A 27,082-nucleotide genomic window follows, 5' to 3' on the forward strand; every position below is an offset into this window, starting at 1 on the left:
CAGTGTCTTTTTTAATTAATCAAACTATGTAATATAGCAATGTCAATGAACCCTACCTTTGATAAGACACAAACAAGTAATAAAAGTGTATTTAATATGTGTACAACAATTTAGAGTAATGTTAAAATATGGTAGTTGACATAGTGTTTCTGTGTAAATATAATCACAATCACAAATGATAGGATTGGTCTTTGCTTAGTCAGTCACTCTCTCTGTCAGATATTGTACACATTCGGACTTTCTTAGGCAATGTAAGAACCAAACATGCAAGGTGGGTTTTCACATAGTGATCATATTGCTGCTGAGGTAAGGCCAGAATGCAGCCCACATGTCTGTTTTATAGGCAGCTATTAAAGGTTAAAGGACTTTCTGCTGTAACCAATGTGGCTATCAGTCGCACGTGGGGTGCACTTTGGACAAGGTATGCTGTATACAATAAATGCTTTCATTTTGCTTGTATGAAAGAATATTTTAAGCCAAATTATTTGTTGCATACCGTACAACTCACATATTATGCTTAAACTCTTAATGCCTGGAAGATTCAATAGGAAATGCAGAACCCGGGCTATTATCACGAGGCTGCATTCTCCCTGCTCACGTATGCCTGGAATCCAGGGCTGAAATATTGTGTAGATATTATTCTATCTCAATAATGTGTACCACTAAGACGAGGACACCTAAACACAATATCCGTGGTGCTAGTCACCAGTGTAGAGTGATTGAAGCACCTGCCGAGGACAGATAGCAGCAAGGTTAATGGTTTGCCTGCCAAATCTCTAAAAGGGTATATGAAAAGCATGTTCTAGTCCATAACAAACCTAAACGGAAAAGCTTTAATCTCATATAAGTATATATAGAAAACTCTTTGAAATATATCACTGCCCATGGTCAGTGGTGATGTTATATCTGTCTGCAGAGAATTCAGGACATTCCTATTGGCACCCTGTTTAAATACATGAGCTTGAGAAAGCCTCTTTAAGGCTAAGGCCCCACGTAGCAAGCTGCAGCCAAAAAGTGCCATGGAAACACATTGCATTTTTTCTGCAGCACTTTTCACAGAAAGTTTGCAGAGGTTTCCTCTGTGGACTTTCTGTCTCTAATATACCAAAAAAAGGAAAACGCCAGCATTTTCTTAGGTATAATTGATATGCTGTGATTTACAAAAAAACAAGGGTTAAAAGTGCAGCATTTTCATTGCAGATTAGCCAGAATCCCATCCACTTTGCAGGTACTGTAAAACGTCACGATTTTTTGCCGTGGTATTTCCACAATGTGGGGTCACGGCCTTAGTGGTGACTAAAGCAATAGTACAAGTAAATATAAGTAAACATTATATTACACAGCACAAAATAGTTTTACTAATACCTATTGTTAAGTAGATTCACTGAAGAGATTGATTAGACCTCAAAAATAGGATTAAAAAGATAAAATGTAACTTTTATTAAACTATGCCAATAAAATTTTTAGCACATACAACACACACCCTATAATGAGAGTTTTTACTCAGTGCCAGGGAGAAGGTATGAAACAATGTAACCACTCTGAATACCACTAACTCCCTACCACTACAAGCCAATGTGGCTATCAGCATAGACCCTGAATAGGACTATAAACCATGCTCAGCAAAACATTCCCCAGCCTTCTGGAGTGCCGGCTTTATGCCGCGCCAACCAGGGGGGGAAAGAGTAAATTGCTGGCTAAGTCCTAAAGCAGACTAGCTCAAGCCAACTGCCGGCTAAAATAGTGTATTTCTTTTGACCCATGGGTCTATGCTGATAGCCACATTGGCTTATAGTGGTAGGGAGTTAGTGGTATTCAGAGTGGTTACATTGTTTCATACCTTCTCCCTGGCACTGAGTAAAAACTCTCATTATAGGGTGTGTGTTGTATGTGCTAAAAATTTTATTGGCATAGTTTAATAAAAGTTACATTTTATCTTTTTAATTCTATTTTTGAGGTCTAATCAATCTCTTCAGTGAATCTAAGTAAACATTATAGTATATCTTATCAGGTAAAAATGCCTCTTTCTCCACTTATCTGGCTCTTTTCCTGCACCCTCTTTCCCTGCTACTGTGACTTTCACTTGAAATATTTGCTGGATTCGAATTTGCTACAGCATTGCTTGTCAAACTGGGAGGTAGGTTCCTGCCAGGGACTTTAAAGCAGAAACCTGCACTGATAGTGCCAGCTTTGCATTATCAATGCAGTCTCCAAGACTAGAAAGGCTTAAGGATGTGGGATGGTATAATCTCCAACAGTCCACAGATCCTTCACTCAGGAGCAGCTAAACTACAGTCTGCATGCTGAATGTTCTAAACTGGAGGCAGAGGCATTATAGACTTGTACTGGAGGTAGGAAGTTCTTCTCTTAGGGGGGCGTTCACACTACCGTCTGTGTCCGACAGGTAGTGTCTGCTCAAAATCTGGCACGGACATTAGGAGCGGACACTAGCCGTGTCTGTGACACCTGTCATTTATTTAAATGGTGATCGGGTGTGTTCTTTTGCACTCCGTGCCCTTCCTTCACTGTCTGCTTGTAAAGATGTCCGACTTTTCAAGCGGACAGAAAAACCCTACATGTCAGATTTTGAGCGGACACTACCTGTCGGACACAGACGGTAGTGTGAACGCTCCCTTAGTTCCCCTGTCTGTTGTGGGGATGCGCCTGACAGTGTGGGAGCTGTGGAATTGGGTAATGATTTGATGCAAGTTTGGAAGTTTTTATCTGGGGAGAATAAAGTTAGCAATGGCGTAGAATTGGAAACTGGAGCAGAGAATGAAGTGGCCATTAGGAGAGGGGAAGGTTGTGAGGCAGTATTGCTACCACTGAACTGTACTGTGGTATTTTGTGATGTAAAGTGGTATTTGGTGTTGCTGGGAGGAGATGTTGTGTCACAGTGTAGTGTTTGGCTCATCTTGGAGATATTTTCTACTGGACACTTGTATTTAGCGCTTCTGGGAAGGTATTGGGTGTTGCACTGTGTGATTTGGTGCTATCTATGTCACGTGTGGTGTACTGCGGTACTTGGTTGCCAATAATGAGTGTATTATCTGTACAGCACAGTGACATTTGTTTGCCACTCCATTATAGTAATTCTTAGCTGGTAAGGCCCAGGTACCACAATGGCTTGACTGGTAAGGCATGAGTCAAAAACATTTGAGAAGCCCTTTATTATAGCAAGACAGGCAGAAGATCAGAAGGAGATTAAGGAAAGGGGAGGAGCAACAGCAACTAGCCACCACCCACCAGCTCTATAGCAGCTGAAGATTAGAAATGGGAGCCAGGAGATAGTTCAGGGAGGCCACTACCTACATCTTCACCCCCACCTTGGATTTCTTAGGCCTGTCTGATAACACTTTATTTTTTTCATATGTGCTTTCCACATAGCAGCAACCATGAGATGAAAATGGTGTCCTGAAATGTCCATCTATCTTACTAGTTCAATAACAAATATTGCATGTTTTATATCCTATTCCCTCTTCCCCTTCTTGTTTAAAGAAAATATTTATTATAAAAATGTTGGAAAACTAAATAAAGACAAGTTTACAATACAAAACAGAGCCCACAGACTAGAAAACATAAAAAAATAATGCAGATTGTAAGGCCTGGTTCACATCTGCGTTCAGTATTCCATTTGGGGAGTCCGCATGGGGACCCACTGAATGGAATTGGCAAACAGTGAGCTTATGAAAGCACACGGACCACACAGTCTATAATGGGGTCCATGTATTTTCTGCGCAGTGTCCGCATGGAACATGCAGACAGAAAAGTACTTCATGAACTACTTTCCTGTCCGCATGACTCGTGCAGACACCGTGTGAAAATCACATGGTGATTATAGACTGTGGGGTTCGTTTGCTTTCACTGCACACCGCTTGTCAATGCGTTCGGTATTCCTTTCAGGGGGTCCCCAGGCGGACTCCCCGAACGGAATGCCGAATGCAGATTTGAACCAGGCCTTAGTCTTATAATGGCCAATGTTATAATGTTTATAATGGTGCTTTTCCTCATCTACACACATTGTACTACTGATTTATGCAGTTCATTGAAAGGTTAAGTACGCTTTAACAATAATATTTTAGTCCCCTTGTAGAACTTCCGGGGAAAAGGTATATTAGGATTATACTGGTCTAGGTCGGACACCTCCCTGCCATATTTCAAAAACAGCGCCACGCTTGTCCATGGGTTGTGTCTGGGATTGCAGGCCAGTTCCACTGATGTTGATGAGTTTTGAATACAGAAACTAAACATAACCTGTGGATAGATGTGACACTGTTTTTGGACGAAAGCGGGCATGTGAGGGGGCCACATGGTGGCTCAGTGGTTAGCACTGCAGCCTAGCTGGAGTCCTGGTGCTCAAATCCCGCCAAGGGCAAAAAGCCATCTGCAAGGAGTTTGTATGTTCTCCGCGTGTTTGCATGGATTTCCATCCCATGTTCCAAAAAAGACATACTGATAGGGAAAAATGTACATTGTGAGCTCTATGTGGGGCTCACAATCTACATAAAAAAAAAAAAGAAAGCGGGCATGTATTTCTAAGCCTGGACACCCCCTTTATCTCATAAATCTCAGAAAGCAAGAAAATAAACACAAAAGATCTTACCATGCTTACATAATGTTAAAATATGCTTCAAAGAATGTTACAAAAGAACCACTCAATCTTGCGAAACAGAAAAACATTATTCTTTTAAAAAAATATTCTACTGAAAAAAACATGCAAACTCAGAGCTTTCACACCATCACGTTATCAGCAGTATGACACTGCTTTTCTAAGTGAGACAACATTTGCGAATGTACTAGCTCATCCAGATAAGCAAGAACAGTATGAGAGGGAGTATGGCAGAAAAAACACTACAGTACTTGTATACTGTCCTGGAGCTAAATGTATACTGACGTATGTAGCTACACATTACAAATCTCACAGCCAAAAATAATAAAACAATCCAATAGCAAAAAAGACAAATGAAAAATTACATTATATTTCTCATGCTGTGGCTTTTCACAAATCAATAGATGACAGCTAGCTGGTCCAGTTTTCCTTTGCTCTCATTTTAGTGTCTTTTATGGCATTATTGTGGTGTTTTTCCCTTACTAAACACAGTGGGATAAATATACAACATAAAAATATGGATACACAGTAACTTGGCCTCTTTTGGAAATAGCGATATGACTGAATACATTTTTGTAACTAAGCTATAGTTCAGTAAGATTACTTTCACATCTGCATTAGAGGCGCTATTCAGAACCTCCATCGAGAGCTGCTGTTGTACCATGTGACCGGTGAACATGACATCATCGGCATATGGAAAGAGGCTGCAGCATGCATGAGCAAGTGGCAATGCCCTTGTTGCACCAATGAGCTCATTTGCATATTGAAAAAATTCTTGGTAACAGAGGCAGCGATTCACAAGGTGAAAATACAGATTGAGTCACATGACCCTAACCTATTCATCTGAAATATAAAATTATTTCTGTGCATTGGGATGCATAGGACAGGGCCAGATGTACTTTTTAGTTATACCATTTTGGTAGAAACAAAATGTCTAATTGCGATGCATTGCAACATACTGTGATTTGTATGACAGGCTGCATAAAGCAGCCTGTCATACAAATGAATGCTAGAGAAGCCTGGGAGCATTCAAAAGGCTCCCGGCTGTCATAGCAACGAAAACAGGCCCCGGATCTCATTCCGAGTCTCGGTGATCCTACCCAAAATGGTGGTGCTGAGGGCATTGCAGGCAATGATCGCGAGCATTATAATACAGCAGAGACCTGGCAGCTATGGCAGATGCTCAGCTCCCTGAGAAGGCCGGCATATTTAAATACCTGACATGCGCCATACTATTACAGCGGATATTGGGAAGGGGTTAAGGAAACTAATGCTTGTCCTTGGGAGCGCAGCATGACACTAGCCACCTGCAAGACCAGACCTGACCCTTGTAACATGGAAACTAATGCTAGCAAATGAAAGAAATAACTTTGCAGGGGGAAAATTAACAGTTTATATTTGTCAGAAAATTCTGTGCCTGAAAATCAGTTCTATTCATCTAAACGGGGTTGTTTTTATGGCAAGCACATGGATTTTTGGAAGCCTCATTCAATTGAATGGAACAGCTGCAGAGAGGAGCGTGACTAAAGGCCCAGGCACCATATTGCAAATGCTCAGCTTTGGCCCAACTTCTTTTCACAAACATCAGCCCCATGACATCTGTACATTTTAGCAGTATTTACATTTACTTTTACATCTCTATCCGAGCCGAAACTACCATTAACACTTCACCACAACATGTCTACGCACACAAGCTTTTCATCATTCCCATTCAGTCAGTGCCCCCCACACAATAATTGTGCCCCCTTTCTGCCACAGCCTCTGTCCACCTTCTTGGCTATACGCAGACTGGCTTCCACTTTTGGTATTTAAAATGTTAATTCTTTCCTTTCAGTGGAAGACTGTGTTTTATAAATCTTCTCACTCTAGTGCACCAGAGGGCAGGAGTAATAAGTATATGTACCATCAAAGAAATCAGAAAGGAGATCAAAGTAGTTTAATCAGCCTTAGTATGGTGAGGGTAACCTGTGGGTCCCCCTGGCTTATGGCCTGGTAAAGTAAATTTAATACCTTTGTCACTACTTTGCTGAGCAACAATGGTTCACTTAATACAGCTCAACTTACAGGTATTCAGAGAAAAAGACAATTTCCATATACTGTACCTAATATAATGTATGATTGTATCAGCTAATTGAGTATACAATTTCCCCTGCATGTCTCAAGCATAAGGTCCTGCTGGGTCTATCATAGGAATGCTAATGAAAAACACAGCATGAGACTGTTCTGCAGAACAGGAATCTAGAAGTGCAGGATATTTGCTTCACCAATAGTGAAAAAGTAAATTCAATTTACATTATTTACAAGCCTATTCCTGGAGAAGCTTCTATTCTACTAAGTGATTCATATTCACTGATGCTTTCTCTGTCTATTCTTTGTATGGATCTCTGTTTAAAGGGAGTCTACCATTGCCTAGATTGTTTTTTAAATAAGCATATCTTTGCATAGCCTTTTATAAAGTCTATTCTAGACATACCTGTCTTTTCTTGATCCTTATGGCTGTTTTTGAATTAACCCGGTTTTCTACATATGCTGATTACTCTTCAGGGAGCACCGAAAGCATTATCCCTGTGCTGCGAGCACCCCTGCTTTATCAGCCCCCTCTGTTTCTCAACACCCCTTCTTGAAAGACAATTCCTCCTTCTACACCTCTTCACTGTTTCCAGAGCAGCTAGTTACATACAGCACATGTGTGAGATTTTAATCACACTATACATGACAAGCTGCTCTGGAAGCAGTGAAGAGGTGTAGAAGGAGGGATCAACTTTCAAAAAGGGGCCGGTGAGAAACGGAGGCAGCTGATGACGCAGGGGTGCTCACAAGACAGGGATAAGGCTTCCGGTGCTCCCTGAAGAGTAATTTGCATATGAAAAAAAAAAGCTGTTTCATTGAAAAACGTCTGCAAGGATCAAGGAATGGAAGGTATGCCTAGAATAGCCTTTCTAAAGATTATGTAAAGATATACTTATTTAAAAAAAATATCTAGGCAATGATAGACTCCCTTTTATGCATCAGTATTAAAGCAATGAAACATGATTACTAGTTTATTTCAATGGGATGGATGGATGGATGGATGGATAGATAGATAGATAGATAGATGATAGATAGATAGATAGATAGATAGATAGATAGATAGATAGATAGATAGATAGATACCGAGGCAGAGTTCATGGAAAATCAGTTACAGTACATGATAAAGGAGTCTGTAAAACCTTCTGCCAGGGGCGGATCCAGGGCCGGGCGAGCCGGTCAACCGCCCGGGGCCCCGCGGCGCGGCCGGGACCTAACAAAATGGTCCCGGTCGGCATGTCCCGACTCCAACTGAGCTCAGCGTTAAAGCAGGAGCTGAGCTCACAGCTCCTGCTTTAAACGCCTATGTATTTCAGCTCATCGGCGGTAGGACGCCGATGAGCTGAATGCATAGGCGTTTAAAGCCGGAGCTGTCACAGCTCAGCTCCTGCTTTAACGCTGAGCTCCGGCATTTGTAGCCACGATGTGATGACGTCATCACATCGCGGCTACAATATGTGTATGAGGGAGAGAGCTGCGAGGGAACGAGGAATGGTGAGTGTGTGTGTGTGTGTGTGTGTGAGAGAGAGAGAACGTGAGAACGGCATGACACTGGGGCAGATGGAGGGGGAGAACGGCATGACACTGGGGCAGATGAAGAGGGAGAGAGAACAGCATGACACTGGGGCACATGGAGGGGGGAAAATGGCATGACACTGGGGCAGATGAAGGGGGGAAGAACAGCATGACACTGAGGCAGATGAAGGGGGGAAGAACAGCATGACACTAGGGCAGATGAAGGGGGGAGAATGGCATGGCACTGGGGCAGATAAAGGGGGGAAGAACAGCATGACACTGGGGCAGATGGAGGGGGGAGAATGGCATGACACTGGGGCAGATGGAGGGGGGAAGAACAGCATGACACTGGGGCAGATGGAGGGGGGAGAATGGCATGACACTGGGGCAGATAGAGGGGGAGAGAACAGCATGACACTGGGGCAGATGGAGGGGGGAGAATGGCATGACACTGGGGAAGATGAAGGGGGAAGAACAGAATGACACTAGGGCAGATGGAGGGGGGAGAATGGCATGGCACTGGGGCAGATGAAGGGGGAAGAACAGCATGACACTGGGGCAGATGGAGGGGGGAGAATGGCATGACACTGGGGCAGATGGAGGGGGGAGAATGGCATGACACTGGGGCAGATGGAGGGGGGAGAATGGCATGACACTGGGGCAGATAGAGGGGGAGAGAACAGCATGACACTGGGGCAGATGGAGGGGGGAGAACGGCATGACACTGGGGCAGATGGAGGGGGGGAGAACAGCATGGCACTGGGGCAGATGGAGGGGGGGAGAACAGCATGACACTGGGGCAGATGAAGGGGGGGAGAACAGCATGACACTGGGGCAGATGGAGGGGGAGAACGGCATGACACTAGGGCAGATGAAGGGGGGGGAATGGCATGACATTGGGGCAGATGAAGGGGGGAGAACGGCATGACACTGGGGCAGATGAAGGGGGGAGAACGGCATGACACTGGGGCAGAGACGGGGGGGAAATGAAACTAGGCAGATAAAGGGGGAGAATGGCATGAAACTGGGGACAGAGATAGAGGGGGGGCATGAAACTAGGGTAGATGAAGGGTGTATATGAAAATGGGGGGAGATATAATTTACGGGTGACTGTAGGAGGATTATACTGTGTGGAATCACATGAAAATTGAATGAGAATGGGTGGAGTCAACATAAAAGTGGGCGGGGCCTAATTTTCTGCGGCGCGCTGCGCGCGCCACACGTTTTGTTCCCTCTTTCTAGTCTTCAACAGTTGGGAAGTACAGGTTAGAAGTGCGAGACCCCCAGTAAGTAGGGCCCTGCCAAAGTCAATTGCCCAGGGCCCCGCAAACCCTGGATCCGCCACTGCCTTCTGCATATCCATTCAATACAAGAAATGAAAAGGTAGAATTTGAGTCCTTTTTAAATACAGTAGGGGAGGATTATACAGCGAAATGTACCAGAATTTGGCTTACCGTAACTTGTGCCAAGATAATGTACCACATTTATTTTCTGTTTTAGGCTAAGACCTACAGTACCTGCAAAGTGAATGAGACTTCATACAATCTCCTCCACACATTGCAGGAAAAATAAAGGAAAATGCGTTTTCTTCCACAGTTTTTTATCTGCGTTTCGCTACATGAGGCCTTAGCTGTAGACACATGTTGGCAAGAGAGGGAGAGGCTTAGGGCTGAACAATTAACGTCAGCTCAAATATGTGAAGTTCATCACACTGATTACTTTAATTATTTTGGCATGTAAAAAGGGGAGTGTTCTAAAATAATTGTTCATTAATCGTAATCGAGGTAAAGTTTTCAATTAATGGTAATTAGGATTTGGGTCATAATCGCACAGCGCTTATGCGGCTCACTGAAAGGGCATGGCTTATCATGAAACAATAGACCACATTTGCTTATTAGTTAAAGGGGTTTTCCAGAACTAAGAAAATGTGACTAAAGGCAGGAAATGCTTCTAAATGAATGAACATATCTGAGTGCCTCCTTTATGTGTGTTTGGACCATTTTTCCCATATCTCACATTTTCAGGCTCATACAATACTTCCTGGTTTCTAGTTCCTGGTTATGGGAATGTCAGAGCATTTCCACGCAGCCCCTCCCAGCATCTACCCACTGCACCTCCTAGCAGGTTTTCAATCACACCAAGTATACTTATTTATTTGTGTGTGTGTGTGTATATATATATATATATATATATATATATATATATATATATATATATATACACACACATATGAGTGGGGGGAGCGAGACCATGTGCAGGCCCTGGGTTGCAAGGACAGGGTGTCCCATCGGACCCATCCGGGAATCTGTGCACATTATATAGTTACATATACACTCACCGGCCACTTTATTAGGTACACCTGTCCAACTGCTCGTTAACACTTAATTTCTAATCAGCCAATCACATGGCGGCAACTCAGTGCACTTAGGCATGTAGACATGGTCAAGACAATCTCCTGCAGTTCAAACCGAGCATCAGTATGGGGAAGAAAGGTGATTTGAGTGCCTTTGAACGTGGCATGGTTGTTGGTGCCAGAAGGGCTGGTCTGAGTATTTCAGAAACTGCTGATCTACTGGGATTTTCACGCACAACCATCTCTAGGGTTTACAGAGAATGGTCCGAAAAAGAAAAAACATCCAGTGAGCGGCAGTTCTGTGGGCGGAAATGCGTTGTTGATGCCAGAGCTCAGAGGAGAATGGCCAGACTGGTTCGAGCTGATAGAAAGGCAACAGTGACTCAAATAGCCACTCGTTACAACCAAGGTAGCCAGAAGAGCATCTCTGAACGCACAGTACGTCGAACTTTGAGGCAGATGGGCTACAGCAGCAGAAGACCACACCGGGTGCCACTCCTTTCAGCTAAGAACAGGAAACTGAGGCTACAATTTGCACAAGCTCATCGAAATTGGACAATTGAAGATTGGAAAAACGTTGCCTGGTCTGATGAGTCTCGATTTCTACTGCGACATTCGGATGGTAGGGTCAGAATTTGGCGTCAACAACATGAAAGCATGGATCCATCCTGCCTTGTATCAACGGTTCAGGCTGGTGGTGGTGGTGTCATGGTGTGGGGAATATTTTCTTGGCACTCTTTGGGCCCCTTGGTACCAATTGAGCATCGTTGCAACGCCAAAGCCTACCTGAGTATTGTTGCTGACCATGTCCATCCCTTTATGACCACAATGTACCCAACATCTGATGGCTACTTTCAGCAGGATAATGCGCCATGTCATAAAGCTGGAATCATCTCAGACTGGTTTCTTGAACATGACAATGAGTTCACTGTACTCCAATGGCCTCCACAGTCACCAGATCTCAATCCAATAGAGCATCTTTGGGATGTGGTGGAACGGGAGATTCGCATCATGGATGTGCAGCCGACAAATCTGCGGCAACTGTGTGATGCCATCATGTCAATACGGAACAAAATTTCTGAGGAATGCTTCCAGCACCTTGTTGAATCTATGCCACGAAGAATTGAGGCAGTTCTGAAGGCAAAAGGGGGTCCAGCCCGTTACTAGCATGGTGTACCTAATAAAGTGGCCGGTGAGTGTATATGCATGTGTGGATCTCTCTCTCTCTCTCTCTCTCTCTCTCTCTCTCTATATATATATATATATGCAAATATATAGTATATAAGAATATGCATGTGTATCTGTCTATTTATTGAGTGAGAATGTCTGTAAAGAACAATCACAAAATCTGGTCCCTTCCCAATGAGACTGTGTTCACACAGTGCAGTTTTGCTAAAAACATGTGTTGTGATCAGAAATCCAAATAGTGCATGTGGTTTTTGAAATCCACACATTAAGGCTAAGTTCACATGTGAATTATATGTGATGTAATTTGGTCCGGGAAAAAACCGCTTCCTAATTAGGAAGCGGTTTTTGGACCTTGAGACGTTTTTTGCTGTGTTTTCTGGAGTGGTTTTTGGCAACACCAGGCGGTTTTCCCCTCCTGGAAAGTGAATGGACCGTAAAAAAAAAATTCATCACGGTTTTTGGTTGCGGTTTTTGGCAAAAACCGTGCCAAAAACTGCAATGCGTTTTTTGGCAAAAAAAAAAAAAAAAACGTGATGCGATTTCCGCCTCCCATTCACTTCTATTGCCTTCCTGAGGCGAAATCCGCCTCAAGAAAGGTCACGTCGCTTCTTTTATCCACTAGCAGTCTCCATAGACCATCATTGTGAGGGGGCAAATTATGACGTGGATTCCTCGCCATAATCCACTCCCTCTTTGCCCATGTGAACGGGCCCTTAAGCATGCAGTTTTCCATGCATGACGTTAATGATAAAGCATTCACATCTTTTGCCCATTTTGCTCATCTCCTTCACTCTCTCTATATAGTTACTATATTGCTAGCCTGTCAGTGTCCAGAAAGCAAAAAAATACAGTGGAAAAAAGTGTCGGAAATGCAAATTTTTTCCGCAGCATTTTTCATTCAAAGTGTCAGCGTTTCCGCAGGTATAATTGACATGTTACGATTTCCAAAACCATGACAGTTTTGCAAATTGCAGCATGTCCAATTGCATATTTCATCACAAAGTGGGGATTGTATTCACTAGTATCCCATCTACTTTGCTGTGACTGTAAGACGCCGTGTTTTTTTCCACGGTGTTTCCACCACATGGGGCTCTGGTCTCAAACAGTAAACTCAATCGGACAGTGGCTGATTATGAATGATACATCTGGTCCATCTTTAAACCGTCTAGTCTAAGCTTACATCACCTATTAGTTGATTTACATTTTTTGTGAAGTCATACACCTTTGTCAAATGAGTTGGAAATATCTGTCCTAAACCTAGATGTGCCAAAATTCACATTTTACACCATAGTTGAGTTTCATCTGCAAAGTAAAAGTGCCCCAATGTGGGTTGAAATTATGCTACAATTTTTGTGCAAAATTCTGGTACAAGGTAAGCTAACTAATATACTTGACAGTCTAAAGAAATACCAGATTTATAACTGAACATCAGGCACTGTGATAACATAGCGTTGTCTAAGTGTGCACTGTCTAAATATTAAAGAGGATTAATACATAAATATACTTAATAATATTATAGCATTATTATCCAAGTAATGTCAAAGGTTTAGTATCATCTGCATTGCCTGTTGTCTTCTTACCCCTTGTTCACATCTGCGTTTGTATTCCGTTCAGAGAGTCCACATGGGGACCCCCCAAACGGAATACCAAACGCTATTGCAAGTGCTGTACAGTAAAAGCACATGGACCCCATAGGCTATAATGGGGTCCATGTGCTTGCTGCGCACTGTCCGCGGACAGGAAAGTAGATTGTGAACTACTTTCCTGTCCGCGTGTTATGTGCGGAGATCTGGCGGCAAGCACATGGACCCCATTTTAACCTATAAATATCTGCTGTGTGTGGGAAAATATCTGGGAAAAATCAGGGAAATATCTGTTGTGTGTGAAGGCACCCTAAATCTTTCATAGGTGTCATGTTACTGTTCAATTCTACCGCACTCATATATGTAGCAGGAGAAATACACTGACCTGTCACCTCTCCTGACATGTTTGGTACAGTATTCATCATGAAATAACACTCCTGGATATTCTTTCTCACAACATTAGTATGTGTTGTTCCTGTTATTCCTGCACAATATTTCTGAATATAGAGATTATTCTACAGTTTCCGAATATGTTATTCAGCCTTGAAGGGTCAGTTTTCATGAAAATGGACACTTCATTTGTATCCAAATGAGGGAAAAGTGCTTTAACTTGCCTGGACTTTAGTCTCACCTATAGATTTTCAGGCAAGGCAATAAGTAAATATATATGATTTACATGAAAATGGCGCTCCAAAGCTGGAAAACAGAGGTATATTTGGAAACTGAAGAATCACCTCTACAAGGTATTGTTCTATCCATTTTAGTGCTGACAGACTCCATCTAAGTGATGCCTGACCCTAATTGAAATCAACTGACCATCCCTTACAGCAGGGGTCGGCAACCCCTGGCACGCGAGGCATATTTTGCTGGCACGGCAGCCAGTCTGCAACTTTCATACACAAAATTGAGAGAGAGAGAGCGTCCTTTCAGTGCTCTGGTAGAGCTGCGGTGTAGGACACGCCCCCTTCTCTCACTGCCACCAATCAGAGGTGAGCCTCTCACTGCACAGGATAAGGGCTCCCTGGACCTGCTGCTACATGTGAGGAGCTCCTGCCGTCTGCAGCCTGAGGAGGAGGGGAGCAAAGTGAAAGTAAAAACACCAGGTACGTGTGTGTTACTAACTATTCTTATTAATGTCAGGCATTTGGGGTTATTATTTTAGTTTTAGTAACTCCATGTGCCTCACATTAATAGCAGTTAACCCCATCATGTCCCTCACATTAACCCCTGTATGGCTCACTTAAGGGTTACTGATATGTGAGACATATAGAGGTACTAATGAAGGACCTATATAATGAAGATATTCACTTATTACCTCCATATGTCTCACATATCAGTGTCCCTTATGTAAAGCACACAGGGGGTTAATGTGAGGGATATGATGGGGTTAACTGCTATTAATATGAGGCACATGGAGTTGTAACCTGCAATGCAGATGACCAGACTCTATCTACAACTGTGGATAAAGTACAGACCTATATATTTCAATTGACCCATATATACAGCCATTCTTTTTGTGGCTGTGTATCTGGGCCAAATTGAAGAACTGAAAACTATTGAGCAGGTTCTATATGTGTCCTATACATCCCCTATATCTGTCTGCATTTGCAGCCCTGTCAATTAATTTTTAATGTATATGTCAGTGAAAACCACATGCGTGCCACTTGTACGCAGGAGTCGTAAGGCTGAGGCCCCACGTTGCAGAAATGCAGCATTTTTGTTGCAGATTTTGCTGTGGTTTATTTCAACCAAAGCTAAAAATGGCTACAGATGGAATGGGAAATACCGTATTTTTCGGACCATAAGATGCACTAAGGTTTTAGAGGAGGAAAATAGGGAAAAAAAAAATTAAGGAAAAAAAATTGGTGAAATATTTAATAACCTAATAATATAATATTTCACCAATGTAAATAGAACCGGGGGCTTTCGGACACAGGGATACCAAATGTGTATGTGTTTCACAGTAATGTTTTTGTTTTATATGTATTCTAGGGTATATGGGGGTGATTTGAACATATCTATCTATCTATCTATCTATCTATCTGTCTATCCGTCTATCTGTCTGTCTGTCTGTGTCTGTCTTTCTGTCTGTCTATCTATATCTAATCTATCTCATCCATGGATGGAAAGAGACACCCTGCAGTGAAGCTATGCAAGAAGAGGAAAAGGGGCGGGCCAGACGGGTGAAGGAGGTGTGGTTTTCTAAGCAAACTTGAAAACACACCTCTTTCACCTGTCTGGCTCGTCCCTCCTTCACTGCCTCTCACATCTTGCTCCGGCAATGAAGCCACACAGGCAGGGAAGTAGGGGCGGGCCAGACGGGTGAAGGAGGCGTGGTTTCAAGCTTGCCGGGAAAACCACGCCTCCTCCTCCCGTTTGGCCCGCCCCTCCTTCCCTGTCTGTGTGGCTTCATTGCCAGAGCCAGATCTGAGAGGCAGTGAAGGAGGGGCGGGCCAGACGGGAGAAGGAGGCGTGGTTTTCTCGGCAAGCTTGAAACCACACTTCCTTCACCTGTCTGGCCCGCCCTTACTTCCCTGCCTCTCATATCTCGCTCCTGCAAACACGCGACACAGACAGGGAAGGAGGGGCAGAGCAGGCAGGCACCGTGCTGCTCTCCTTTTGATTCACACAGACGGGACACAGACGCTGCACACGCTGCATTCGGACTATAAGACGCACACACATTTTCCTCCCATATTGGGAGGAAAAAAAGTGCGTCTTATAGTCCGAAAAATACGGTATATAGGAGGCTTCTTATATGTCTCCCTCCTGCTCAATCTACTCCTGGCTTAGGCTCAGAAAAACACAGCAAAATATGTAACAAAAAAAGCTGTGTTCCAACAACGTGGGGGCCTTAGGCTAAAGCCCCACGTTGCAGAAACAGCTTTTTTTTGTTGCAGATTTTGCTGGGGGGGTTTTGAGCCGAAGCCAGGAGTAGATTGAGCAGGAGGGAGACATATAAGAAGCTTCCTATATATTTCCCGTTCCTTTTCTAGCCATTCTTGGCTTTGACGGAAAAAAAACGCAGCTAAATCTGCAATAAAAAAAAGCTGGCACAGAAAATGTTTAGCAAAAAATATATAAAGCTTTATTTAAATACATTTTAAAACATATATAAGACAGAAATAATGAATGGGGTGATACAACCAAACAGAACAATGAAGGGCCTTCATTGTTCTGTTTGGTTGTATCACCCCATTCATTATTTCTGTCTTATATATGTTTTAAAATGTATTTAAATAAAGCTTTATATATTTTTTGCTAAACATTTTCTGTGGCAGTGCGCTTTTTTAGCATAGTGTTCTATTTATATTGCTTTGCCAATTTTTGCCCTATATTTAGTTGTGTATAATAAAAAAAAGCTGCATTTTTGCAATGTGGGGCCTCAGCCTTAGTGTGATTCTATTGGGTGGTGACACTGTAACTAGATGCAATTATAGCCAAATCCAGTTCCTGGGCACCAGTGCAGTCACTTTGGTGTAAGTGTGACCCCCATTAATTCCTGGCTGGGGTTTTGCTGTTACTGCACCGCCAGGAACTAAAAGTGACAAATTAATCTGCGTTTCACTTAGGGAGCGTTCACACTACCGTCTGTGTCCAACAGCTAGTGTCCGCTGCTAATGTCTGTTCAAAATCTTGTGCGGATATTAGTATCGGACACTAGCTGTGTCTGTGACATTTTGCATTGATTTAAATGGACATCGGGTGCGTTCGTTTACTGTTCGTGCCTGTCCTTAACTGTCCGTTCCCAAAGATGTCCGACTTTTCAAGCGGACAGAAAAACCTACATGTCGGGTTTGCTGTCCGCTTGAAAAGTCGGACATCTTTGAGAACGGACAGTTAAGGACACCCACAGACAGTAAAAGGACGCACCCGGTGTCCGTTTAAATCAATGCAAAATGTCACAGACACAGCTAGTGTCCGATACTAATATCCGCACAAGATTTTGAACGGACATTAGCAGCGGACACTAGCTGTCGGACACAGACGGTAGTGTGAACGCTCCCTTACAGAAAACTGAAGTTACTAACGGCCAAGGACTGGATGGAGCATACAGGTACATTGTGTGTCAGCTCTTTACAGGTATGACCTCGCTCTGCTCCCAGTCACATACATTACCACTAATTGTGGGTTACGCATGTACTTACATTGCTTCTAAAGGAAAAGAACATGTGTATCCAGGCAAATAGTGGTAAGCGCATGTGGCTGGGAGCGCAGTATAACAGCACCCCTGTGCTATATGACTTTAGTGTAGGTGTCGTCGGCTTTACAATTATTGCCCGGCACTCTGAGGACCTCATCTTTGATTTTTTAATTTAAATCGGCACACCGAACAGAAAAGGTTGCCTACCCCTGCCTTACAGCTTACTCTATGAAAACCCAACCAAAAGGCAAACTTCTAAACTTGCACAAGATGTCTGTATTTTTCATATTCTCTCTAAAATTTCCTGATTTTTAATAATAACAATGCAGTAAATGCACAAGAATGAACCACACTGAGAGACATACAAGGAGAACAAATAAATATGGAAATGGTGACACAGGCAGGTGGATGTGGTGGATGCTATCTATCTATCTATCTATCTATCTAATCATTAGCCCCAATTCAGTTTTTGGAAATTTCATTATTCTTGACACCCCTTTTTAAGTACAGTAGGTTGCAAATCTATCAAGACTGAAAAATTCTATCATAACTTATCATCTAGGGTTAAAATTGATAATAATGATTTGAAAAGATGCAGCTGTTATACTGTGTTTATGCATGAATGAAGCTGCGAGGTGTAACCAGGGGACAATTCTTACCAAGATGGAGTAATTTTGTTTCAATGTGGAATAACCTATTTACAATTACTGAGACATCATGTTTTATCTTTTATTCTAAACTGGTCCACTACTGCCAGGACAGTGTATACTGTTACTGAATTCCATATCCTAAGTGTCCCTTACATGTCAACATGTAATTGGCGCAATTAGGCTGAGGCCCCACGTTGCGGAAATGCAGTATTTTTTGTTGCAGATTTTGTTGCGTTTTATGAGCCAAAGCCAAAAATGGCTACATAAGGATTGGGAGATATATAGGAAGCTCTTTTATTTCTCCCTTCTGCTCAATCCACTCCTAGCTTTGGCTCACAAAACCGCAACAAAATCTGCAACAAAAAAAGCTGCGTTTACACAATGTGGGGTACTAGCCTTAGGCTAAGGCCCCACATTGCAGAAACGCAGCTTCTTTTGTTGCAGATTTTGCTGCGTTTTTTTGAGCCAAATCTAGGAGTGACAGCAAAAGGAATGGGAAATATTTAGGAAGCTCTTACACTTCTACATTCTGCTCAATCCACTCCTGCCTTTTGCCCAAAAAAACGCAACAAAAAAAGCTGCATTTACGCAATGTGGGGCCTTAGGCTTAAAGTTTTACCAGACACAGCCAAAGACTTCTTGTGCATTGTGTTTGGTATTGCAGCCCAACCACATTGATGTAAGTGGTGCTAAGCTGCAATACCAGACACAGTGCACAGATGAAATTGGCATTGTGTCTGGTAAAATTTGACCATGGCTAGGGCATGCCAACCAGTGCCACTGCCCCATTGTTTTTATGATCATAGCGATCCACTAGTCAAACCAGCACAAATCACACACTGATAACATGGAACACCTTGACTATAGCATCTGCCTTCAGTCACCAGTAGGGGAGACCTATTGTTCATGCATTTATATAGTTGTCATTGAACTTAATAATAAATATTTTACCTGCTCTTTCCTCTTCCCCTCCGCAGAGTGTGGCTGTCTGTATCTCTTTCTTCTCTTGCACGATGTAATGATGGAGATCGGCTGTGTGTGCTGCGGGAGCTGGCAGTGCTCGCGAGGCTACTATCCCCCACAGCTGCTCCTCCGGAGGTGTCAGGCCCCTGGGTGAGCAGCTGGGGGGGAAGACCACGGAGTGATGGAACTGGAGAGTAATGAGCCCCATCCGAATTGAGGTTGTTGTCACTGGCGGAACGCTGTAGAAAACGCGGTGACGAGAGACCCACACAGCTCACAACACGTCTGCGTTTTGTATAACTTGGAGTCTCCCGAAAAGGCACTAGTACAAGTCAAAAAGAGAGCAAAAATTTGCATTAGGGCATGGTAAAAGTAAACAATAAAGGAGCCTTCACACGGAGTTACGGTGTGTTCATTCTGATCATAGAAATTCAGAATGAGCGTGTAAAAAGCAGCTCCCATTGACTTGAATGGGAGTCGGCATACGTGCGCTCCCCATTGAAATCAATGGAAGGCTTTTTTCCCTATTGCTTTCAATGTATTATGCGTGTATCACATTGAAAGCAATAGGGAAGAAAGCCTCCCATTGATTTCAATGGGGAGCACACGTATGCCGGCTCCCATTCAAGTTGATGGGAGCTGCTTTTTACGCGCTCATTCTGAACGTGTTTTTACGATCAGAATGAGCGCACCATAACTCCGTGTGAAGGCTCCCTAAAGCATAAGTGTGCAGTATATAACAAGCAAAAAAATCAGGGACCAGAGTGGAAAGCGAGAAGTGAAATTAGTAACAAGAGTATATAAAATTTGCCAACAAGATTGATAAACATTGTAACGTGAAGGAGGTGATGGGTTTATAAAAATTCTCATTCACATACTGAAGTTTTTACTGTGTTTTTTAGATAAAAAAATACACAAAAGAAATGAATTGATGTAGTACAATAGTACAAGTACAAGTACAAAGTATTTTTACAGAAAAGGAGTTCAAAGAGAAGGAATACACCATTACTTAAACCATTCATTTCGTTGTCAAATGGTGATTTTTTTGCCACTTACCAATGTCGGATTCTTTGTGAGTTTTGATGATTTCAGCAAGTTCGAAATTTCCTGCGATTATAGCAACCTGTGATGAAATAAAAGGAGAAGATACAAGTCTTCATTGAACAGAACAGAAAACAGAACATAAACAGAAGCAATCCCCATAACAGACAGCAAGGACCCCTTACCCCTCCCATGATCAGCAGGTATCAGTCCACCTGCCCTCTTTGTAGTGTTCTAACTTTGGGCTATCAGACTGGAGTCTCCAATAATGGAAATTTCTCTCTATTGCATGCTCATACCCTTGAGTTGAAGCTCCACATTGCGGAAACAGTTTTTTTTTTTTAATTGCAGATTTTGTAGTGGTGTTTTGAGGGGGGGGGGGGGGTTGCGCCAAAGCCTGCAGTGGATTGAGCAGAAGGTAGAAGTATAAGTACTTCCTATATATTCCACATTCCTTTTATAGCCATTCTTAGCTTTAGCTCAAAATAAGGGTGCATGCAGACTACGTAACGCCGGGCGTGTATGAGAGCCGTACACGCCGGCATTACGGCAGACTGCCGAACACTTCCCATTCACTTCAATGGGAGCGCTCGTAAACGCCGCTGTTACGAGCGCTCCCATTGAAGTGAATGGGAAGTGTTCGGCAGTCTGCCGTAATGCCGGCGTGTACGGCTCTCATACACGCCCGGCGTTACGTAGTCTGAATGCACCCTAACACAGCAAAATCTGCAACAACATATGCTGGATTTCCACAATGTGGGTCCTCAGTCTTATGCCGATTGCACACGATCGAAAGTCATCCGTGGCCTTTTCATTAAAATGAATAGGAGCCACGGAAGCAGGGCCATAAAATCAGACAGGAATAGGACCTGTTCCATATTTTGCGGCCCAGACTGTAATTCTCGGTCATGTGTACGGGCTCATAGAAATGAAGCAAACATGCTTAAACAAACAACAACGTTGACTCCGTGGATTCCATGTCTTCCATGGGACCTTGTGCACACCTTCTTAATACGTTTCCATACAATATCTGGCTTGGGTAAAACTGTAACACATAAATATCTATAGGGCTACTCTCTATAGGAGACATACAGTTATTTTCTGCTGCATGTATAGGCAGATACTGCATCATCCTGACTAATGTGAATGTAAAGTATATGTAAAGTCCATTATCTTTCCATTGTGTTACCCTTTATGTTATTTTCACTTAATTTTCCATTTCCCCAAACCCATTCTGACAGTTCCACACCACATCTTACTAAAAAGATGTGACACAATTGTTGACCACAGCAGTACGACGGTCTTGCATTGCGATTCACTATCACTGTCAGGTCTTGAAGGGTATTCGTGTAGCCCCTTGATTTCTAGGCATTGGCCTTCCTAAAGATCTGTTTCCACTCTCTAGGAATGGGCAATCCCCTTTCTATAGCAACTGTAATGAACAAGTTCTACCTATAGAGGTCATGTCATGCCTTTAGTGAAGTCATATGGCAGTCTTTTAACCAGGAGGCTATGTTTCAAAGTGGTCATCCAGAGCTCTGTCACATTCAGTAACACCATAATTAGAAAATCAGCAATTCATTATCACAGAGACTATGGATTGTGCATGAAACAGCAACGGTGTCCAACCTCGGCATCGCTGGGCCATGAATAAAAAGCCAGGGTGAAGGAGTAAGGTCATTTTTCTGCAGCATTTCTAAACACACACAGTTATTCAGAGGGAGTGGATTTATCTAGGATTTCTGTGCAAATTCCATTTTTCTAAATAAAAGGGTTTCTCAACTACCATCTCCTCTGTATTAGCAGAAAAGGCTCCTTTGCCTGTGCAGTCGGGATAAGAGCTGTAATATATGAAGTAACAACTATGACTAGCTATTATTTGTATTCTTCCAATACCTGTAAATGCACCTAAAATATCCATATTGCAAAACTACCAAATTCAAGAGATCTCCCGCCAATGTGACAGGTTGCAAGGCACAATTCAGCATCATTGATTCTTTGTATAATGACTTGAATGAAGCTGACACATAAATAAACAGTATATGACACATATTGCTGCGTACCAACAGATGGTTACAGTGTGGGAGGGGATCTGACACTAGACTGACAGTAATCCAGATTAATAAAGGATTATATAGATAGGCAGAGATTATCTGCTCATCACAGGGACATCACGGGTGTCCTTGTAACAATCTGCAGTGCTCCCCTCGCTTACACTACCATTGCTTTGCAGTTACAGTGTGTCTGATACTAGTTCTATTTTCTCATGAACGTGTGATACTGGATATGAGGACAAATTAAGAGCTGGAAATATCTATTGGATATTTATGATTTATGAGAATTTTTTGTTTATCGAATGGTTGGTTTTGCAAAATATTTTTTGGGTAATAAAGTTTAGATACAGGTAAAAAAAAAAAGTAGACCGTCTCAAAAGAGATCACTATAAAAAGTAAATTGCCTTAAAGGGTATGCTACCATTTGTGTCAGTAGTCTGCTTTGCATACTCTATAAAAGTCCCAGATGAAAAAGTCCTGTATTTGGGACACTGTATCCAGCAAAACGATGTACACCACAATAGAAACCCAACAAACCTCATTATACGCAGTTGGGTCCGTTTCCGGAAAAATCAGCCTCCAAAAAAAGCCTCCCAATAGAACTCTATTGGGAGGTTTTTTTAAAGGCTGATTTTGAGGCGTGTTCCTGACCATGATTATAGTGCTGGAGTCCAGGCATCATGATCAATGGTCAAAGTTTTAAGACAAAAAAATCTGCAGTGAAATACAAGAATAGGACATGCGCTATAGAAAAAAGAATGGATACAAGGATGCGTTAGAAAAAAAACGGAAGTGTGCATTGCTCCATAGACTCCATGAAGAAAAAAGGGCAGAACACTGCAGATAAAAATGGATGTGTGCATGAGGTCTCATGGTGGTTGGTTGTCTTTTACTGTTTTGTTTTTTTTCCTTCAAAAATATCATGTCCAACTGAAGGTCAACAGGATATTGTGAAGTACATTTTTATGGTGTTATTACACAATTACGGGCATACTCTGGATATGGCATTTTTTCAGCCATTTTCAGCCTATAGGGAATGTGACAATAAAAGAATGTCAAATATTTTTTTTCCAAACAAAAACCACACAAAAAAGCTAGTAAAAAAATTACCCCCCCCCCCCCAAAAAAAAAAAAAAAGCCTTAAATACTTGTATGTTTAAGAAGTCTGTGTGATCTAATGGATTCGAGAGGGGGACAATTTAGTAAACTATAGTCATGCCTGAGTTTTTTGGTTTAGAACGATATTAGGCTTTCACAATTGTATCAATACTTCATAATGATTTACTTCCCACTTTGAAGAACAATACAACACAGATGATGCTATTCATTCCGTTGTGGTTTGTAAAATCGCTGCATGTCAACTATACCTACGGAAATGCTGCGGGTTTCCCATAGGAAACCTCTGCAGACTTTCCATGAAAAGCACTGCAGTTAAAACCACGATGCGTTGCCACTGCAATTTATCCCACATGGCTTTTTTGCTGTGGCCTGCTACATGGGGCCTTAGCCTTAGTTTTCTTTTAAAGAAAAAATAATAATTTTCCTTACTTGAAACGCTGTTTGGTTGTTGAAGTTCCTAATCTCTTTACTTGCTCCACGGAAGAGAAGAACCCGCGCACAGCTCTCCTAAAGAAGAAACAGGGTCAGCTGAGGACAGATACTGCTTCTAATACTTTTTCTACAGTAGGTGATGTACAAACAGTACTGGACAATTATAGTTTTCTGCACAAAAACATGAAATGTGCTATGAAAGTGATCAAGTGGATCCAAATGATATTTGACAGTTTCCACTGGTACTAATGCTTCTCCATGATCTGACATATTTTCAGGTATTACAGTTAAGTGTATTTCAGGCATATACAGTGGTTTTTATGTCGTGTTTTTATTTGCAAATCTGCTGCAAAACGCGCAGCATATCTGGGGCAGGTATTAAATGTATATTTGTTGTAGAATTTGCCACAGTATTCAACCTATTGCTACAATTACATCTATATTTTGCTCTCCATGCTTCTGGTCAGTCGAACGGAACTCAGTCAAAAATTCCCTCTAAATTCGGTGCAGATTTGTATGCCGTATACAGTATGAGGCTTAAAGGGGTTGGCCACTTTCAGACCAATATTGAGAAACAAATGACAATGGACCACATGACAATGGACCTTAAATCACATGACCATGGTCAGACTTTTATCCACTAGAAGTAACAGAATGAATGACAGCAAGCAGAGATCTAGAAAACTATGAGAAATTGATACAAAAAGTATATTGGAAAATTGTATATCTTTTTATTGTACAAACAATAACATTTGTCTCTCAATATTGGTCTGAAAGCGGCCAACCCCTTTACAGCACACAAGTTTTTGTTGCTTTATAGTTGCAGTTGTTGCTTTTTTTTTTTTTTTTTTTTTGGGGGGGGGGGTGCACCAAGAGCAGATTCAGAAGGAATGTGAAATGTAAGGGAAGAACTTCTACCTCTCCTTCCCACTGAATTCTGATCTGGCTTTGTTTGAAAAAAACATCACAAAGTCAGCACCAATAAACCAATAAAAATTCAGTGTGAGTCTCCATGAGGTTTCGAAGGGCCTTATTTCACATGTATTGCAACATACAAACTTCACCGTGAATGATAAAATCTGTAATAAGAAGTGTGATTATGGCATTAATCGACAGTGTTACAAGGATAAAAATATTAAAAGAAAACAATGTCTAGTTTGTATTTTTTTCTCTTTGTCACACTTGCTTGGCAGTTCTCAGTTTGTGGGCCTGAATGAAAATTTCAGTTATAAAGAATACATAATATTTTGTACTTTTAACACTGTCAGTCAGTCCTCGAAGAGGTAAATATAAAGAGTGAAATGGCACGCCTTTGCCTTGTAAGAGGTGACATTTAAATGAATATTTCAGCCATTGTGTGGCAAATAATATACTATGTGTATATTGCTCTGACAGGTACTGTATGTGGCGGCAAAGTTCAACCACACCTGTCACTTTGCTGGAACATTTATTTGATAGCTTTGCATGGTACCGCTTCTCTTTATTGCAATGCCCCATACCCTGGTCCTCAATCTGTAAATTTGGCAGCACTAGCACCATGTTCACATATGTTTCTGCACCACTTCTTCTATAAAGAGTTGAGCTGAGGAGCAGATGTGTAAAAATCCCCTGTGATTCTGCAGGGAACTATTCACATGAATAAAGCTTTCCCCTGGTAATGAGTCTGAGAAACATCAGAGCTCAGTCAGCCGTTTTATATGGTGCACAGTGGAAGTTCTGTTTCCACCTGTGATCTCCAGCAGCTACATATTAGCAGCATGCACAGGAGATTACAAGAGCCCGGGGCAGGACAGGGTAGCAACATAACTGGAAGAATCAGTGTAGGGACTGGAAATATCCAATCCTTACAACTGATATCTTCTTGCACAATAGCTAGCATTTACCGAATATAGAATGAATCTAACAAGTAAAAAGTAAAGTACTTTATTTCAGTATGGACAAAAGATTTTCAAGACTTTATAAATACATTATACAATGAAGAAACACTGATACCTTGGGTGCGTCACATATTGATCAGAGGTATGGAAGAGTATAACACTAATATTATAGATAACACATGGTAAGTAGGTTTCTGATTACAGAGGATGTACATAGGTTACAAGCAGACTCAGACAGACTCAGGGTTTGGGCATCCACATGGCAAATGAGGTTCAATGTGGATAAATGTCAAGTTATGTATCTGAGTAAAAATAATCTGAATGCAACATATGTACACTGATGCTAATAGAAATTCATAAAAGGTTACACCCTTTCACATCCAATGGTTGAACTTGATGGACATATGTCTTTTTTCAACCATACTATGTAAGTATTTTTTACCACTTATAGGTGGTATTTTGTGGACTAGAGTGAACTGTAGGTGGAATGAAGAGAGGCATATTCAGAGGAGCATTATAATGCGGAGGCATAAAGGAAGACATCATACTCTGTGGACCATATTAAGGGGGGCATAATACAGTGAGGACCATGTCAAGAGCAATATTAGTGTTGTTGCCATTTTACATAGGACATTATAATATGGTGATCATATTTAGGGTCATTATATTCTGAGGACCATATTAATTGGGGAATTACATTGTGGAGGCCATATTAAGGGGGACACAAACTGCAGGGGCCATATTAAGGGGATGTTACACTGCTGTAATAAACCATCACAAGATCTGCATCAATGTTTGCATCAAAATTGTTCTGATTTCTGATGAGGATCTGACCTCTCTAATAGCAAAAGTGACATAATGGACCAATGGCAGATGCCTACATTGAAGGTTCTCTATGCCAATGGATATACAAAAATAGGAGTACATAATGCATAATGTTAATATAACTAAATATTTAGTAACATAGCTATTAACATAAGAACGACAGTGGAGCTGTAAACTTGTGTCACCTGGTTGTAGAGAGCACAAAGGTGCAGAGCACTGTTCCCCGACGCATTCTGTGCTCTCATGTCGGCTCCATAAAAGAGGAGATGCTCCAAATGCTGAACATGTCCGTACCGGCATGCCTGAGAAACGTGTGAAGAAAGTAGGAGGAGATCAGGTTCTCAAGGTGAAGACATAAAACTAGGGGCTTACTTAAAAGATGCCCAGTGAGCACAGATAATATATAAAAGAGTACGAAAAGACAAAGCCACACAAGTGCACTGATCCACAGATGTGAGACACTGTAGGCAGTCTATATGGCCAAAGAAAGAAACCACAATAAGTACAAGGATTGTAAGTAAAATAAGCAATAACACAATGAGAATTTCAAGACTATTAAAACCAATGAAGCAAAAAGCAAATGTATATATGAAAATATTATCACAGAACATCAGACCTGTCATACAGCCAAGATCTCACCCAGGATTTAATTTATGGTATGA

General features: G+C 41.9%; 1 protein-coding gene across 2 annotated transcripts in view; it reads right to left on the reverse strand.

The window, feature by feature from the left end:
• The window catches only part of SHANK3 (SH3 and multiple ankyrin repeat domains 3), a 252,283-nt gene that overhangs the window by 93,619 nt on the left and 131,582 nt on the right, over window positions 1-27,082 (reverse strand). For both annotated transcript variants that reach the window (XM_075273797.1, XM_075273796.1), the window contains exons 9-12: window positions 26,606-26,722; window positions 23,716-23,793; window positions 20,129-20,195; window positions 19,061-19,394 (exon numbers count right to left, since the gene is read on the reverse strand). In XM_075273797.1, the coding sequence (XP_075129898.1) occupies window positions 19,061-19,394; window positions 20,129-20,195; window positions 23,716-23,793; window positions 26,606-26,722 (596 nt within the window). The remainder of the gene's footprint in view (window positions 1-19,060; window positions 19,395-20,128; window positions 20,196-23,715; window positions 23,794-26,605; window positions 26,723-27,082) is intronic.

Source organism: Leptodactylus fuscus, chromosome 5 (genome assembly GCF_031893055.1).
Source record: "Leptodactylus fuscus isolate aLepFus1 chromosome 5, aLepFus1.hap2, whole genome shotgun sequence".
NCBI lineage: Eukaryota > Metazoa > Chordata > Amphibia > Anura > Leptodactylidae > Leptodactylus > Leptodactylus fuscus.